The sequence below is a fragment of the Haliotis cracherodii genome, unplaced genomic scaffold (assembly GCF_022045235.1).
Source record: "Haliotis cracherodii isolate W230 unplaced genomic scaffold, xgHalCrac1.p SCAF_13, whole genome shotgun sequence".
Classification (NCBI taxonomy): Eukaryota; Metazoa; Mollusca; class Gastropoda; order Lepetellida; family Haliotidae; genus Haliotis; species Haliotis cracherodii.
Window position 1 is genome coordinate 30883470 of NW_027266268.1, and position 20093 is coordinate 30903562.

The window sequence follows — 20093 nt, forward strand, 5'->3', positions numbered from 1 at the left end:
AATTGCAATTCAGATGTAAGGTGTTTAAGACGACCTTTCACAGATAGAGAAGTATTTCTCAGTGCATGGGCGGTTTCTCCATTTTCTGCCAAACTTCCACATAAGGCAGTCATGACCTGCGAAGTCTGTTGGTTGTCCCGGAAACCATAATGTAAAGCTCAAAGGACTTTCATCCACCCATCTCCAACTGCCTTCTTCCTGTATATCCGAGGCACCGATGTGGAACTTGGTATCGTAGAACTCTCCTGAAGTATGTGAATGAAGAGACCCGTGAAGATAAGGGTGTGTTGAAGGTTGCATTACTTTATTTCAGAATGAGTGAGTGAGTGAGTTAAAGCTTTACGTCACATCGGCAATATTTCAGCCATATCGCGACGAGAACATTTTATTTCAGAATGAATATCAGATATATAATGTATATGTATTTGAGGCATCGTAATTTATCCCGCAAGTACATATGAGGCTGTTTCTCAGGTCTCTTTATTTCTACTGCAGGTTGTTAAATCAGTGGAATGGAATCGTCTACATGTATTTGAGTATTATTGTATCCGTGAAGATCCGGGGTAGAACCGCCGTCGTATTGCTGGAATATTGTTGAGTGCGCCGTTAAACAACACAGACACACAGACACACACACACAGACACACACACACACACACACACACAGACACACACACACACACACACACACACACACACACACACACACACACACTTATTATTTACACACCGCCATCATATAGCTGGAATATTGCTGAGTGCGCCGTTAAACAACACAGACACACACACACACAGACACACACACACACACACACACACACACACACACACACACACACACACACACACACAAAATTATTATTTACACACCGCCGTCATATAGCTGGAATATTGCTGAGTGCGGCGTTAAATAACAAACCAACCTGAAGTAAGGATTACAGCCTTAGAATTCATACCTACCTGAGACACAACATGTATGTCATCTCAATATAGTTTGCTACTTGTATCTCGGATATAATGGTACACCTTAGTGAGAGGTGAATTATGTTTATACCGCCAGGGCTGTAACGGCGGCATGCAAATCATCGAGTATGAGTAAGAAAAACCAGTGGTTAATATAATGAGCAAATTCCCAAGTCGTCGGGGTACCAATACTACCAATCAACCATGTCACCGAAGTGTTGGCAGCAGTTTACCCAGAATGCGTGATTCGCTGTTTGCTTGGCCTAGACGGGATAATTGTGATGTAAACAACTTTCCGTTCCTAATTTGTCGTTTCTGTTGCTATTTTACCGAATTGGCTATAAAGAAATTGTACATACAAATGTTTAAATAATGATTTGTTACATATTAAACGTACCTGCAGCGTTAATCAATGCTGTCAGGAAGTTGATCTTGTCAATGGAGTCCACAATTGCCAGATGTCCTCCAAATGAAGACATACAGTTCAACCTTGCCGTGTCCCACACAGACTCATTAAGAACAAGAATGTAGGGATGATCGCCATTAATAGACACCGGAGCTAAAATATGGAACAGAAAGAGATACGTGTTTAAAAAAGGGAGAAAAACACATCAAATAAGTTTAACGTTAACTATCAAACGAAGACCTTGGCTCAGTGAAGGTGGTTCAGAATACAGAATGATAGTTGCCTTGCACGCACGTTACCTTTGCTCTGAATTGAAGACTCCACACTTGGCTTGTTGCCACAGTCAGCAATAGGCAAACTAGTATATGACGGCCACCTGTTCATAATCGATTCTGGACCAAGGAAACCAATGGTTGACATACTGAGCAACGTCCTACTCCGTCTCGGTGCGATGACATCTAAAGTCACCAAGTTTAAAAACCCAATCCCTTTATTCGCCTCTTACGACAAACTATAAATGTCAAATTGTGTCTCGTCACGATATGGCTGAAATATTGCCGATGTGACGTTAAACATTAACTCACTCACACACACGACAAATGTTAATGTAGGGTGCTTGGAGCCTATCCTGACCAGGAATTCTAACGGGGTTAAAGTTGAAGTTGATCATGAGTTGGTTTGCTGTAATTAAGGGGCATTCACTCGTTATAACTTGTTACAACCTGTGTGAAATTAGATGCACGAACAGAGGGCCCATGAAGATCCGGGGTAGAATAGGTCTTCAGCAACCCATGCTTGCCGTAAAAAGCGAGTATGCTTGTCGTAGGAGACGACTAACGGGATCGGGTGGTCAGGCTCGCGGACTTGGTTGATGCATGTCATCGATCCCATTTGCGTGGATCGATGCTCATGTAGTCGATAACTGGATTGTCTGGTCCAGACTCTATTATTTACAAATTGTTGGAATATTGATGAGTGCGATGTAAAACATCAAACCAACCAACCAATTGTGTGGATAATTATGTCAATGACTTGATTGTCTAGTCCACATTCGACTATTTACAGACCGCCGTCATATAGCTGGAATATTGCTGAGTGGGGCGTTAAACAACAAACAAACAAACAAACAAACAAAAGAAGTTGGTTACAAATTCGTTATTCATCCATTCAGTCCATCACTGATAGAAGCCTGCTTGCCGACATAATTTTAAGACGCACGTTTTATAAGTTCCACAGCGTGAAGGCTGTGCAAGAGTTGTATTGCACTGAATTTTCTACATCACTGTGTAAAATTAAAGAAAAGCAGAAAGTGTAAATGTTATCAGGCTCGCTGACTTGGTTGATGCAACATCGATCCACGCAATTGGTATCGATTACCTGCATCAACCAAGTCAGCGAGCCTAACCACCCGATCCCGTCAGTCGCCCTATGCCGGCCGTAAAAGGTAGTTTAGACTGTAACACTGTAAGTTGGCTTTGGTTACATTAAGATTAAATGTCAGTTTGTTACAGGTCATTCAACCTACCTACTTTTCATAGTTTTTTTCTTAATGTCCATTAATATTAAAAATGCCAGGTAATCACATGTTGTTATTAACTGCTATCTTGTCTTCTATTTGTACATACATACATACATACATACATACATACATACATACATACATACATACATACATACATACATACATACATACATACATACATATATATATATATGTAATTATTTATTGTAATATGCTCTTGTACCGCATTTTAATAAACTGATTCTGATTCTGTAAATATCACGTGACATTTATACGCGTTTTGATTGCCTGCATGCGTACAACTAGTCGCATGAAAATAGATCATGTCCTGTGTCGTACAACTCACGTCCAACTAGTTGCACACGTAAAAAGTTGGAACGGCTTGCAAGTTCATAGGATGCAATGTGTTGCATGCAATATATTGTATACAACTAGTTGTACCGTGTGAATGTCCTTAAGGAATACTCCAGCTAAACTATAAAATACTTGCAGCATGCAGCGACGCCTGTTCTGTCCACAGTACATCTGTCATGTACATCGCACGTCACTGCACTGCAGGGTCCGTCCAATCTCTAATGAAGAGAAACATATAGTATGTAAATATCAAACCAAGGTCCACATGAAAACTTTGTAGTTCTTGCCACTGACAAGGCCTCAAATAAATTGACCATTATATGTAAGCGTCACAACATAAATTGTCTGACAAAAGGATTTGATGTATCATATCAAATAATAGCACATATAAGGCAGTATGTTTACTGATGTTGAAATCTGTCACAGTCATGCATTAGTACTGAAGGGTTATCTATATTATATATGACTATGGTTAGGTGCTCTACCGCCTAAACATTACTAGCTCTGTTATGCATGACTGAAGAGAGGGGAGAGTGAGCTCCCCTTAGATCATTGACCATGTGGAGGCTGTATACTCAACGCTCAGCACAATAAACCTACTATCTTCAAACTATATATACTGTGGTATATTGAGAAGACATAACAAGTACCATATCAACTTTTGACTTTACTCGAACACCTAAAGATACATCTTTTCCTCTTTTTGAACTGGATTCCAAAGCTCACTTCAAATCTGTACAATAGACATATGATGCAGGTCAAGCAGCAATTGTACTACCACATCCCTGTCACAACAAATAACGATAATCAAGGAAAATTGTCTAACACGTCCTATTTTAATTCTGGAAAACCAAAAGTCCAGAAACTCTACGGTCTTTGCCCAGTCTCGGTCAAAGGTATTTACAAAATTAGACATGCTGTTTTCATTGGATCATACCAAGGAAGAAAAAATGAAAAAAATAATGTTCAAAAACTCAATATTTACACTATGTCGCCCGAGGGCCTTCATTTTTCTTCCTGGGTATGTTCCCATGAAAACAGCATGTTTAATTTTGTATAGAATAGGCCTTCAGCAACCCATGCTTGCTTTAAAAGGCGACTATGCTTGTCGTAAAAGGCGACTAACGGGATCGGGTGGTCAGCCTCGCTGACCTGGTTGATGCATGTCATCGATCCCAATTACGTGGGTCGATGTTTATGATATAAATCACTGGATTGTCTGGTCCAGACTCGATTATTTACAGACCGCCGTCATATAGCTGGAATATTGCTGAGTGCGGCGTTAAACAACAAACCAACCAACCAACCAACCACTCTTAGAGTGAGTGAGTTGGGTTTAACGCCGCTTTTAACAGTATTCCAGTTATACCGCGGCGTGTCAGCTTAATGTGGGAGGAAAGCCCGAAGTGATGCAGGTCTAAGACGTTTACTACTTCGGTGAAACCAACGAGCACGGGTATGGTGCTGACAAACCTAGAAACATAATCGGGGCGAACCGGGATTCGAACCCACAATCATAGGTTTCTAGCGTGCCTAGGGGACGCAACTCTGCACACCGAATCGCGGCGCCTTAGACGACTGGGCCACCCGTGCCCCCCTGCTTCTTAGAGTTTCCGAAACACTGTTTTTTTCAGCCGATAATTAGTTAACATGGCCGAGGATTTTATTAAGCAATCAAACTACCCATCATGTGACACCTCACAGAAACTAGACCTCATATTTCACAGTTATAATTCAGAATTGGCTTTCACTTGTGTGAGTTCATTGGAGTATGAACCTGAATGAGTGAGGATGCGTTACGTAGATACTTAGGTAAATTTATCGATTGCTGTAGAATCACTTGTCAGTCCAGACACGGATCAAGTCGATACTACGATAGATTTAATGTGCATTCGTTTTTATCACAAGGATGCGTCATAGCGAGGATATTCGTGAACGTTCATTCAGTCCAACGTTTATCGATGTATGCTAAAACGTCGAGTTCAACATTGAAGGGTCTAAATGATCAGAAACAACGCTTCTGTACCTATTCGTGCGAGTGAGATCCCATGGGTTTCCGAAGGAATGTGGACATTGTCAGTCAGTGTTGACGTCATTTCAAAAATACAGTCTCGTGAACAACGTAAGAACGTCAAATTGTATCGACCGCTCGTCCAATGGAAAAGCTGCATATAGTGTAAACGTCACATTAAAAACAGATTTCGTTGGAGCTGTTGGGTAGCCTAGTGGTTAAAGCGTTCGATCGTCACGCCGAAGACACGGGGCTCGATTCCCGACATGCGTACAATGTGTGAACCCCGGTGTGGTGCCCCCCGCCATGATATTGCTGGAATTTTGCTAAAGGCGGGTAAAAAACATATTGACTCATTCCCTCACGATGAACATTAAAGCAAGTACCCTTTGGTTGCACTTTAGTTTGAAAATGAATTTGGTATTGGTCTATGGCACTGACATTGACACCTTCTGTTTATCAATGCTATTTCATTGTTATTTCATTCCTAAATCCCTTTAAATCATTCAGCGCGTTTAATGGCATTAAATGAACATGTTTACTTGCAAGTGAAAGGGTGTATTGGCAGTACATGCTTGTTATATATTAATTGTTCCTAGTCATGATATTGAAAACTGCACCTGTTAAGAAACGTTTATTGTTAAACACATTGGAATAATAACCACCGAAATCAATGTTAAAATGACTATGACGAATATTTGCTCGGTTCACTTTTGTGCACTTTCAACCTTTGTGAAAGATTAACTGTACATAATGCTAGATTGCGAGCACGACTTCACATATACTGAACCGCAAAAGAAACGTCACCATGGATAGATATATGAGAAACCGTATTTGTCCAAACACTGTAAACATGCTTTGAGACATATTCAAAAGATGAAACTTGGCAAAACTTATCATCAAGGTCGAAATTTAAGTTTCAAATGTTCTTAAAGTGAAACACAACACTAGTCTCTGAGAAAATGGCATCACAAGTCAGTATCTCGCGTGTCCGCCATGTGCATTGATGAATGCCGTGCAATGTCGATACATGGATCGGATGAGGCGGTTGATGAAGGCCATAGGCTCTTGAGCCCACACTCCGAGGAACGCCTGAAGCAGTTCAGATGCAGTTGTCGGCCTTGGTTGGACGTCATTCAGCCGTCTTTGAATCTGGTCCCAGTGGGATTTAAATCGGGACTGAGGGCAAGCTACTGCATGGTTCTGATGCCATTCTGCTGGAGGAAGTCTCGCAGTGTGGAACTGGCGTTATCATACTGAAACTCGTGGTTGTGGCGACGTGCTAAATGAGGTATGGTGTGTGGTCTCAAGACTTGATCAATGTAATTGTTTTGAAGACAATAGCGCCGACCCTCTGTGCAAGACCAATTCCAACCCACACCATGATGCTCGGACCACCCCATGAGTCTCAACAACACAGGCAACCGAATAACGTTCCCCACGGCGTCGCCAGACTCTCTCTCTCTCTCTCTCTCTCTCTCTCTCTCTCTCTCTCTCTCTCTCTCTCTGCCATCTGCTGTTGAGATACAGTAACGGCTCTCGCCCGAAAGAGTACTCTTCTGCACTGCTGGTGGCGCAAATGCTGGTGCTGTGTTGCCCACTGAAGACAGCGATGACGTGGTGTCAGAATGGGTCTTCGGCATGGCCGGTGACAGTAGAGGTGTCTGCTCGTCAATCGTCACTGTGTCCGCACTAATGTGTCGCTCGCTGGTGTGTCAATAATTCAATAACGAATGAATATTATCCGATCTGGGTGGATTTTTACAGGGCAAGAAATTGGGGAACGCATGTGCATTTCCATTTGCACGGAACGAGCATCGGTTGACCATGGCCGTTGCCGTGAAGCGTTTGGGCGATCGGTTTTATTTTCATCTGCTTTATTTTTTATCATCAAATTTCATTTTCCGGACAAGGAAATGTTAGATTTTAGAAACTTTGACTAAATATTTCCAGAAATTTAAAAGACACCTTTTCATGCAATGTTACATAGGGTAACGTTTCTTTTGCGGTTCAGTATATAAGCCTCATATTTCATAACAAAAACACCAAACTTAAACTTTTCTGGATCTAGATGAATACGTTGGTTTTCCATTCTATACTTACACATGTAAATGGGTTATTAAATATTGGATTAGGATTACCAGAATGCTAAAGATATGTCTAGAAAGTCGATTGCATGTTACCTTACAACCTTATGATAATGTTGGTAAGGCAAATCGGGTATCAGAATATTATTAAGTTGTACTGGATATACGATTGAATGGCTGAATCAGGGAAGAGTAAAAATAACAGGATTTATATATCACAGTACATATGAAGAACACGGAATACATTTATCACTGAGTGGTATTCGGTGATCGAAAGTGAGTCAAATTTACAAAATTATGAATGGATCAAAAAAAATGTTTCAACCAGAGATAGCTGATACAATGATACCAACATAACGTGATGTTGCAGCACATTTTAGATATGGATTTTTAGATACGGGATATGATACAATGAACATAGTCAAGTCCTGAAACATTTACTAGAACAATGTTTGTTAATTATATTAAAAATATATTAGACCTCCGATAAAGATTCTGTCTTCAAAGCGTAATGCAACAGTTTGGCGAACAAATCGAAGTTGTGTTGATCAGTTAGTTATGTAATGTCATTTGTAAACAATTGTTATTTTGGCGACCGACATGCTGCGTCTATCTTTTTGTCGACTGTATCTGTGCAGACAAAAGCACTGTACAGAGGCATGGTTCTTCAAAAGACAAACATGAAAGTGGATTGCGAGCCCGTTCGGCTTAATTGATATCCATGTTTTTCACAGAGGGACAGTTTAATGTCGGTGTGGGTTCAACCCTGTCCGATCATTATAATCGGGAGTAGGATGACCCTTGAGGCAGGCTTTAGTAATAAAATAAATAGCATGTCCAAGCTTTTTGAAGATTCAATTGTGGGTTAGTTTTCTTGGATTATTTTAAATTATCATGTAAAGAATCTGCATAATATAGTGAGAACAGTGTTTCAATTTATTTCACAGAGGTCGCAGGAAATGGATTAAGATTTTAAGAATGTTTTAACACGTCAGGATATGCCGTATGTCTTTCTTACCTTACTCCAGGTGCTGATGTCACTAGATACATAGCCATCTTCACTTCTCATGGTTGTACTTGATGAGTTGGTGTCCACATAGTTAAGATAGCAGACATGGCTGAGGATGTGGTAGCTGAACGATTTACATAGCCCATGCATTTGGCAGTTCGCTACACACGAGTTTATGCCAGGTGTAGAGAGTATATGGAAAGATGATCTAATAAGTCGCGCGTTGGATATTAAGTGTCCCTCTTGTTGACATGATGCCCAGCAAATGGAAACCAATGTTGAGAAGTAAAACGCCAGGCTCACATGTTGGTTTTGAATCATCGTGGAATAACCGACAACTGTCGTGGTGGGGTTTCATGGGAGACAGTAGTTGCTAACGAGGAGACAAGATCAGCATTGTTGAATCAATAGTACTACTTAAGTGTTCGGCTGTACATTCTGCATGGAAACATCGATATGCATCAGCAGTATTTTTTAGCACTGCCGGCATCAATACCTTACTGTAAAGCGGTAACAGCAATGTTGTCACTATTTGTTGTGTTATTTTGGTAATATTTAGGTCCCCAGGACCAAAGGTCTGAGTAAGCCTACGCTTCAATATATCACTTGACAATTCATATTTCCATTTTATATTTCAAAGGCGGAACGCGAGAAAGCTTAATATCGCTTCTTACTTTATGTCTGAATAAGTAGCTCAGCTCTGTCAATGAAGAGCAATGAAACTTAAATTTCACACACTATTTCAGTCTAATAATGGCATCCCATTTTGTTCAAGAGGTCCGAATCTTATTTTCATTATAGACGCTACGGCGGTCATTTTGAATAGCCTGCTTTTTATTTCCAAGTGTAATTAAGTTTAATATATGTATGGCTAGTAATGGCGCTCAAAAAGTATTATCCGCTTTTTTGCGAAATTTTAAATTGTCATTAATAATTACGTAGCCAGACCTTTAAAGTGGATATATATGCTTACTTGTATAACCTTAAACACGTATGTATTCTATGCTGTAATAATTATATTTAACGATTGTAAGATATGTTAAAAGGGACCCTAATCTGTGTTGTCAATATTCCGAAATGATCCATAAAGGTCGTTAAAAATGTACTTGATCCCTGTGCAAGTATAGATTCTCCATTTCTCATTTGTCAAAGGATGTTTACGTAAATAGTGATATTTGACTGAATTATTTATCCCTTGTTTCAAACTCGTATGCTGGAAGTACATCAGCCCAAGTATATCATTTTAAGAATAAATTGTTGACGTTTCATTTCTGTACCAGTATGTCAATTTAACAATATAAAATACAGAGAGTTATCAACATTATCAAACATTCTGAGCACTAATATACATGTATCTGCTCACCTGAGTACAATTTGCCTGTGGGAACCTCTTTTTGTGGTCATGGTATGGTATGATTTGTGAGAGGTTTATTGTACATCCGCGTGGTGCTACAACAAGCAAAGGTTGTTTTAGAAAACTAATTCACTTTAAAACAGGATGTCTCTCTCCGTGTTTGTTGTTTGACGCGGCACTCCACCATATTCCAGCTATATGGCATTGGAGTGAGTGAGTGAGTGAGTATGATTTTACGCCGCTTTTAGCAATATTCCAGCAATATCACGGCGGGGGACACCAGAAATGGGCTTCACACATTGTACCCATGTCGGGAATAGAACCCGGGTCTTCGGCGTGACGAGCGAACGCTTTAACCACTAGGCTTCCCGACCGCCCATATGACATTGGAATGAAACTGACACATTACATAATTGTTCCCACCAATGATGACGACAAAATTTGTTCAAGAGGTTCCAATTATATTTTAAATATGGCTACCGTGGCAGCCTAACAGAAATAGCTATGTATGGCCCAAGCACGGTGAATCTGTACTTGTACTGACATTTGTATGCGTTTTAGTTTGTAGTTCGACTCAACACATACATTTCGTTTTTCGCAACAATTTAAACCTCCGTTTTATTTTGACCTTTCTATATGTAGTATCAACGTTCGTGATGGACAGTCGGACAACTACACGATCGATAACAATTCAAAGACGTACTAAAATAATATAAAATAAATATTCATACTGTTATGTTATATCGTAAGCAGAATATGCTTTCTAATCATGCAACCTCTAAAGTTTAAAACAAAACTACTGTTACGGGCTGTATTACTTATTCAAAATACTTTAAAAAGCGTAGTCTAGAATGGAAGTCGCAAGTTTGAAACTGGTACCGAAAAGCTTAAGAAAGCTGCTTTCTTAGTGGCTAACGTTGACTTCCTGTTAGTCATTTCATTGGTAGATCATAGTTCGCGAAAGGTTGTTCTGACGTGACCTGTAATGGGATGTCCTCGGCGATAGCGAGAACTTGTATCTGGTTTTAATGAGATTGAGGTAATCTAAGCATGTGATTAATCCTGTTTTCTTTATTTAAAGCATTAATTGTTTATTGTTAAGCATTGTAATATGCAGCTACCAGCCGACGCGTTTCGGATCAAAACACGGGCTGTGTACTTCCGGGCAGATGACCACGGAGAACGCAGATCGCCGTGTCAGATTAACGCGACTGAATAATGAGTGATTTCAGTAATTCGTTGCAATTGAGGTGTGTCTGAGTCGGAGTGCGAGACTGTCGGATTAACGGGTCTAAATAGCACTGATGTAATCGGTTCCCACCAAAGCCTCTCCAAATGAATTCGGGATAATGTTTCTTCTGATGATGGAATTATTAGAATTCCCCCTCACTTCAACTACATATGCAGAAACCGTAGGAATATCAAATGATGAGATATTTTTTTTGTTTACCGTCTGTCTTTCAAGAAATTTTAATCTGCTGACTTTATATTCGGGTGCGTTGCAACGCCGTTACATTATCAATTTTGACAATTTAAGACAACAATATGGTCTTACATTTGCTGGGCGGTCGGGTAGCCTAGTGGTTCAAGCTTTCGCTTGTCACGCCGAAAACTCAGGTTCGATTCCCGACATGGGTACAATGTGTGAAGCCCATTTCTGGTGTCCCGCGCCGTGACACTGCTGGAATATTGCTAAAAGCGGCGTAAAATCAAACTTACTTACATTTGCCATCCAGGATTAAAGAAATAAAGCATCTTTTAAAAGTGCAAACGCTCCAGTTTATCATGATGGTCTTCCTAAAATACTAATCCGCGGTATCAGATTAATAACGCACTTAATACCTTGGCAAGCCGGTCGGGGCGAAAGACTACCAGAGCGGGGGTTGCGCTCTCCGACGTCCGCGATTTGTTGCTACTCCCATATAATCTTACCACTGAAGTTCTCTGTAAAAAATCCCGAAGTTCAGTTCGTACGGCAGCGTCGAAGTCCCCGACGGAAGTTGAAAAGCCAAAGCTGTGCAGAACCCGGGTAGAATAGGTCTTCAGCAACCCATGCTTGCCGTAAAAGGCGACTATGCTTGTCGTAAGAGACGACTTAAGGGATCGTGTGGTCAGGCTCGCTGACTTGGTTGATGCATGTCATTGATCCCAATTGCGTGGCTCGATGCTCATGATGTCAATCACTGGTTGATTGGTTGATCCAGACTCGATTATTTACAGACCGCCGTCATATAGCTGGAATATTGCTGAGTGCAACAAACAAACAAACAAACAAACAAACAATATACCTGTGCAGGTTGGTAATACCCCTTTTGTGTTTAGATAGAGTTAGCTGTGTATCATTACTGACTAGTTACTATCAGTAGTGCTAACTTGCATATATTTGCCTGTTACTGTGCGAGTCCTAATTTAACCATTCATTTGTTAGGTTGGTTGTTGTTGATTAATGTAATTAATTAACTTCAGTTGGTTTATCTTTGTTAATGCGCCTGAATGCAATCGGTCTGTCTATTTAATTTTCGCAATCACCTGTGTACTCATACCCACTTAATCTATTTTGACAATTACAAATCGGATCCTCTGCGTTACTCTAGATTATGGCGGCGTAATCAATAGTTTTGCACTGTGACAGTGAGTGAGTGAGTGAGTTGGGTTAAACGCCGCTTTTAACAGTATTCCAGTTATATCGCGGCCTGTCAGCTTAATGTGGGAGGAAAGCCCGAAGTGATGCAGGTCTCAGACGTTTACCACTTGTGAAACCCACGAGCACGGGTATGGTGCTGACAAACCAAGAAACATAATCGGGGCGAACCGGGATTCGAACCCACAATCATAGGTTTCTGGCATGTCCAAGGGACGCAACTCTGCACATCGAATCACGGCGTCTTAGACGACTGGGCCACCCGTGTCCCCCCTGTGACAGTGGGACCGCATCTGACACACATGGTCCAATGCTCTATCGGGCCAATCTCATTAAAATCAGATTTTAGTTCTCGCTATCGCTAAACAAAGATCTGAGGACATCCCATTACGGGTCACGTCAGAACAACCTTTTATCCAACCAATCAGAGCGTCGCTTACCAGAACATGCAAGTGACCGACGGAATGTGTTTTCTGATCATGCAACCTCGAAACATTTACCAGAGGGTATTCCGAACGACAGTTACGAGTTTAATGATTATATCCATACAATCTAGGCCATCTATAAGCCATTCCAGAATGTCCTTTTTATCAGTTTTAAATTTTGTAATCGAGAATACGTCAAAATATGTTTCATAGTCGCCAGTTTGTGTCGTAAAGCTCGAGAAAGCTGCCTTCTGATTGGCAGTCACTTCATTGGTCGGTCAAACGTCGGTCTGACGTGACCCGTAATGGGGTGTCCTCAGATCTTTGTTTAGCGGTAGCGAAAACTAAGATCTGATTTAAATGAGATTGCTATCGGGCTGGTTTACCCGTTGAGAAATTTCATGAATCCAGGTGGAGATATGATGTCATGGAAGGGCGCCATGTGTCATTTAGCATTCGGTAAAAATTAAAAACATGTCACCAACATCTCCAACAACTAGTAATTCTCCATACCATATAGTAATTAATTCGATGGGACGGATGACAAAACATTTTTTTGTTTTATTGTAATGGCGACGTTTCGGTATAGATCCTTAATCCGTTTTCAAACAAAGCTGAATAATGATCAATAAATAACCTTTTTCCGGATCCTAACAGAATTGATTTCTGCTCTACGTATTTATGTTTATTGACCAATACTTATGCAATATCATGGACAAAATGTTCCATATGAGCGTGTTAATGAGTGCGCGTAAACGTCTCTTTGAACGATGTTTCATTTATGTAGGTGGAAGACGGTGAAACCACGAGCATATATATAAAAAGTGGAGAAAATTGAACACAGTTTTAATTGGCTAGCGCTTTCAACTCAAACCACGTACGAGTTTCATCAGGCCATAACTGATTAACGAACTTAAAGTTGTAACGTATAGTTACGTGACATGATAACATTTAGGAGAACTATGATGTCACATTACCAAGGTGACAATGGACAAATAACTTTTGTGTTATATTTAGGTTAGGCGCATATTTATGAATGAAATGTTATTCTTTTTGAGGTGAGGTGAAATTGGGTTTAACGTTGCGTCCAAGATTATTGCACTTATATAGCGACGTGCATGTACGTGTGTGTGTGGCTGCTCAGAGCTCACTGAGATACCATGCCGCAGTTTAACATGAATACCCCACTCAGACACAGTATACTGACTCCGAACTGACCAGTCCTTGTGTTATCCCCTTAATGCCGAGCGCCAGACAGGGTAACAACAAGTACCATCTTTTAACGTCTTTTGGTATGTCGCGGCCGGGGATCGAACCCCGGACCTTCAGCTCTCCGTGCGGACGCTATACCTCTAGACCACGGAGGCGGTTATTCTTTTTGAAAATTGAAAATTTTGAAACAGTTGGTTCATTATCACCATTAAGCTTATATAGCGGGAAAGGTAAAAAGTTTGCCGCTTCTACTTGTATCTAAATGTTCACTGAATGGAATTGTGAGGTTACGTGGCTGCTTTATTTGTGAACGGGTAATATTTATTCTTCTGTTTAATTGAAGTTCTCTCTTCCCTATAAACTTGTCATTGAACCCACTACAAACAATCGAGTAAATAACATTTCTTGTATCACAAGTCATATTTTGTTTTTCATCAAACTTAATGTCTTTTCTGCAACTAAGGCACTAAGGCAACGTTTGACAACAGAATCAAATGTTGAACTTGTCCAAAGACATTATACATACACTGAATAGCTGTCATGAGACAGCGAAAGTACTATGTCTAAAACTGATATAAACAACCATATTCGGTTGGTACATCTACGGAACAAACAAACTGCCCCATAAAGAGGGTTGAGACCAGTTAGTGGCAGAACGGTACTCAACCGGTTGAGGGAGCACAACATACGTCCAGTGTTGCTTCCGCCCCACCGTCAGGAACGCCTTGTTAAGTGTAGACAGCATCTGAGATACAGAAGACTGAGACAGTATACTGTTCGCATATTAGTCCACGTTTCTGGTGGTCTGGTCGTATGGAGATCTACAGGCACCCTGGTCAATAATATAACATTTACACCACTTTAAATGAAACACAGTTACTTTTTTCTGTTGGTATAGTTAGATACGTATCAGCTCACAGTAGTGTGTGGTTTACTTTAAACACCTGTTCTGAATTAGCTGGGCAGTTGCAGCTGGAACTTAGCATTTGTGTTTCTAGCAAAGTGACGTTCAAGATTACTCTTGAAAAGTCTTTTGGCATGGCACAGCCGGGGATCGAAACCACGACCTTTCGCTTGACAATGTTTTTCCGACAACCCTAAGCATAAGCACTAAAGAACGTGGCGTTATGTGTCTTGACTGAAGTCTTATTTTAGATTTTTACTCAAATCTTAAGGGTTTAAAGACGGGTCCAAGGATGGTGGTGAAGTTCCAACTGCCACCCGCACTGTATTTTCTGACTCCCTATATTCTCAACAATGTTTGTTGCTATGGTATTTGCCTGGAAGAGACTACAACTAAGGAACAACGAGGTGAGACACTATATCAACCTACAGTTATAGAGAAATCGCCATTAAACAACACGACAGAGGTCGTAGGTACGGAAATGTCAACTGTTTTGAAAGAGATACAAAAGTTATCGATGCGGGTTGATCAGAGGCTTAATGCTTTCGAATCAAGGCTGTTAGATAAATCAAAGGATATGATAGGTTTCGAAAGTACGGTAAGATGTAGACGAAAAATTGAGTGTGATAAATGAAAGACTGACAGTTAGAAGACAGTCACTTGGTGAACACGACGGGAATGAAATCGGACATAGATGAATTGAAACGAACATACACAGATGCTGGGAAATCAGGTACCGATAGACTGAGCAAAAATATACAAAATGCACCCGAAACAGATATAGAAAATGTGATGAACAAAGCCAATAGTGTGCTTCGGGAAGGTTTGAATTTAAAGGACATTAGAGTTATCCAAGCTGTGAGAAAGGTGTCTCGCCACTCCAAGTACCTGGGGGTGATAGTGGCTAAGTGTCGATCTGCAAGGGACAAGGATAAGATCCTCGAGGAAAAGAAGAGACTGAAGAACAGCAGAAACTTTAATAACGTGTACATAACATCAGACAAGCCAGTACAACAACGCATCTTAGAATCAAATATGAGGGTGCTCGCCGAGACAGTGTGGGGTGGCAAACTGAGCGTGTCTGGTCTGAAGTTGTACAGAGCGGGTAGAGGGGGCAGGACATCCGGTCACTGGAGCCGGGAAGAAGACGAGGATATATACCCGCGGTCCCCCCGGGACGGAAACCAGGCGAGGACAGAGAACAACAACAACAACAACAGCGATGTCCGGAGAGGCATGTACGCACGTGGTAATGTTGATTAACAAAGATCACGTGACCAACGCCCTTCGACCAATCAGCGATCCGCACGCACCTATCAGCGATCACCGAGCCGGGCTGACAACAGCAGGGACACGCGCAATAAGCAGAGGTACACATAGGTATTCTGTGGGTTTTGGAATGTTGGAGGGTGGAATACTGACTTACTCTCCGAGAATCATCGATTGAGATCTACATGTGTTATTGAAAATAACCTGGACATAGTTGGTATTGCGGAAACCCATCTGGTAAATATCAAAACTATTATAGTTGAAGGTTACAAGTGTTATGGACAAAATAGAAATAAATGCCATGTTAATGCAAAACGAGGATCGGGCGGTGTTGGATTTTTAATAAAAGACCAAATATGTGAAAAATATAATGTGAATATTGTAGACAATTCATATGAAGGCATTTTATGGTTGAGATTAGTGAACATAACAGTGAAACTGCCTTGACTGCAGGTGTGTGCTACATGCCTCCAGAAAACTCAACAAGAAACATTGACGCTTTGGAGTTTTATGAAACCCTGTTATCAAATGTGCATACCTATTACCCTCAAGGCACAACATTTTTATGTGGCGATTTTATTAGCCGATGTGGAAACCTGATTGACTTTGTTGAAGGTATTGATACAATCAGTGATGACATGTTGTTGATGATGTTATTAATGCTCATGGTCGTGCTTTTATTGACTTTTGGATTAATGCCAATTATTGTATTGTTAATGGTAGAGATTGTAAAAGGAATGATTACACATATGTATCAAATAGGGGCACTTCTGTGGTTGATTACTGCGTGACTGCATATGAATCGTTGAGATACTTCACAGATTTTGAAGTGGTTAGACCAAATGTTTTAGCTACATCAGCAGGCTGCACAGGATCTATAGATCCTACATATTTTCTCAAGCTGGATCACTCTATGTTGAAGTGGACTATGAAACTAGAAGTAGGTACAACGCATTCGAGTGTCACCAAAGATGATGTTATTCCAGTTACGTCTGTGAAATTTGACTGTTTAAAAATTCCGGAGCACTTCTTTACCTCAACGGAGTCAGGTCAGAAACTAGATCAAGTTATTAAAGATTTGGATAGTTCAATAAAAGACCAAACTTCTATCAATAAGGCTTTCGAATCGTTCGCCGAGGTTGTGTTATGTGAAATGAAAGAACATCTTCCATCAAGAAAAGTTGTGCATTACTCGGTGAGGAAGAAATGTAAATACAAGAAACAGTGGTGGAACTTGGAGTTGGCTGATCTTTGGAAAAACCTTTGTGAAGCAGAAAGGTTATGGTGCAAATCTAATGGTCCCAGGAAACAACAGCCAAAGAGTATATACGTTGCAAGAAGAAAAACTTTCGATAAAGAATGCAAACGCGCTAAACGTGTGCATGTTAAGAAAACACTTCAAGATATGGAGGAACTGTGTAAATCAGACCCTGGAGAGTTTTGGAGGAAAATCGGGCAGGTAGGAATTGGTAATGAAAGGAGGAAAACGATTCCGATGGAGGTGAAACTAGAAGACGGGTCCGTGAGTAAAGATATGGACAAGGTCATGGACACCTGGTACAAGGCATAATCGGACATCCACAACTGCAATGGAAACCAGAACGGTTTCCGGAAGGGAAGATCAACGATTGACAACGACACTTCTATTACCTCTTTAATTGAAACCCAAAAAGCGATGGGCAAGTCTACATACGCAGCTTTTATGGATTTCCGCAAAGCATACGATTTTATCAACAGAGGAATTCTATGGGAGAAACTCCGGGAACTTGATATCAAAGGCAAGATGTTCGGAGCAATATGGTTGCTCTACAAAGAAGTAAAGTGTTGTGTTCGGCTAAATGGGAGACACACCCCTTGGTTCAACGTAGACAGTGGATTAAAACAAGGTTGCCTACTCTCACCTATACTGTTTAATTTGTACATAAATGACCTCATGACTTTAATTAATAATATGGACATTGGTGTATCTACTGGAGAATGTAAAGTAGGTATTTTAGCCTATGCTGATGACATAGTACTACTGGCCGAATCTGAAAGTGAGCTAAACATGTTGTTGAATTGCCTTAGCAGTTGGTGTTTGAAGAACGCTATGTCTGTGAACTATTCCAAATCTAAAGTTATTCATTTCCGTGGTGCAAGAGTGAAAAGAACAACCGAGGTTTTCAAGTGTGGAGATAAATATATGGAAATAACGGAGAAATACATATCTGGGAATACTACTCACAGAGCACTTAGATTACAAGAGAATGGCTAAGGCATCAGCAAGTTCGGCTAGCAGGTCGCTAGGGCTTTTAATATCGAAATTCAAGCTTTTAGGTGGCATGGAGTTTGGGACTTTTACGAAACTCTATGACTCAATGCATATGGTGTGGTCGGTGATTGAATACGGAGCTAACATTTGGGGTACATACAACATGTCATGCATAGAAGCTGTCCAGAACCCCAGAACCGAGCCATGAGATACTTCCTAGGGTTGAGAAAATTTGCGCCAAACAACGCTGTTTCCGGAGACATGGGCTGGGACCCCACCACAGTGCGACAGTGGGGGTCAGTCATCCGACTATACATGCGCCATAGGAGAATGGACCATCAGCGTCTCAACTACAAGATATTCAAGTGGAGTCATCAATGGGCAATAAGACGAAAATCCAACTGGACCCTCAACTACACAAGAAGTTACAGGAATCAAGCCTAACTCACATTATACCACTCGGCAAAGTATATGGAAGTCATTACATTGTGAATTCCATCCAAGATATGACTATGCAGCAATTTAAAGAAAATTGGAGGAACGAGGTTTCACAACAGGAAGGAAAGAGATGAATCGGCGGAAATAAGCTAAGAACATACAACAGTTTCAAGGGAGGTTACGAAACGGAGTATTATGTTTGAACCCCTATGCCGAGGAGATACAGGTCGGCTTTAGCCAAGTTCAGGAGTGGGGTGGCGCCCCTCAAAGTAGAGACTGGACGCTACACAAACACGCCCCTAGATGAAAGAATATGTCCATTTTGTGCTGATGGTATAGAAGACGAAGAGCACGTATTACTAAGATGTCCTAACTATGAAACCGAAAGAGAAGAACTGTTAAGAAAATGTTGCGATGTTGAAGACGATTTTAAGAATTTTGATGATCCGAGAGAAGCCAGTTTTATCCTGTCTTCCCCAGATGTGATATATTTAAGTGCCAAAACCTGCTGTAACATTTTATCTAAAAGATATGATTGCCTATATTCTTAATTCATGGTTTTACTTTTATATGCGTTGTAGTTTATGTACTTTTTTTATATTTTAATTTGCTCTTTTTATGAAAAGTCTCTCGTAACCCTGTATAGGGTGGCTCGTTACATTTTATACTTGTATACTTTTACATATGATATGTATTTGAGATATACATTTTTGTATTTTAAAAGTATGTATAAATCATTGTAAGGAGGTGAGACTATAATAAACTGTCTGTCTGTCTGTCTGTCTATTCCATCCTCTGTGTAGATGCATATTTAACCATGATAACAAACGTGATATTCATAACCATTCACTTAGGCTAGAGGATGTCTCTCTCGGACAGATCGTCTCTTGATGATGTCAAAGGTGACTCTCCTGTGTCAAATATTGATGTCAGGGTTGATATGTACTGAATGACTGTCACATATGTCCGACTGGAAGTAGACTTTGATGAAATTGACACATCTCTGGTACTGCCATCACCTAAATAATCACAAATCACTGTTGGACCTGTTATCAATGATTTTCTTGCTGTCAGATTACTTTCTAATTTCATGTTTGATCCCTGGGATATTGCTTCTGTACATAGTACCTTTCCTCGAACCCGAGATTAGGTGTTCAAGTTATTCCTAAGAACCACTAATGTTTCAGTCAAGTCCGGAAACATGTTCCAGAACAATGTTTGGAAACCATGTTTAATATAAATAATGG

General features: G+C 40.5%; 1 protein-coding gene across 1 annotated transcript; it reads right to left on the minus strand.

Annotated features, from left to right (window-relative positions):
* Positions 1-8673, minus strand: LOC139459172 (C-type lectin domain family 4 member D-like). Its single transcript, XM_071240626.1, has 4 exons — positions 8362-8673; positions 3382-3463; positions 1361-1522; positions 1-245 (listed from the first exon to the last, which is right to left on the minus strand). Exons 1-4 carry the CDS (start codon positions 8671-8673, stop codon positions 25-27), a joined length of 777 nt encoding a protein of 258 aa, XP_071096727.1. The 3' UTR covers positions 1-24.
* Between the last annotated feature and the right edge of the window lie 11420 nt (positions 8674-20093).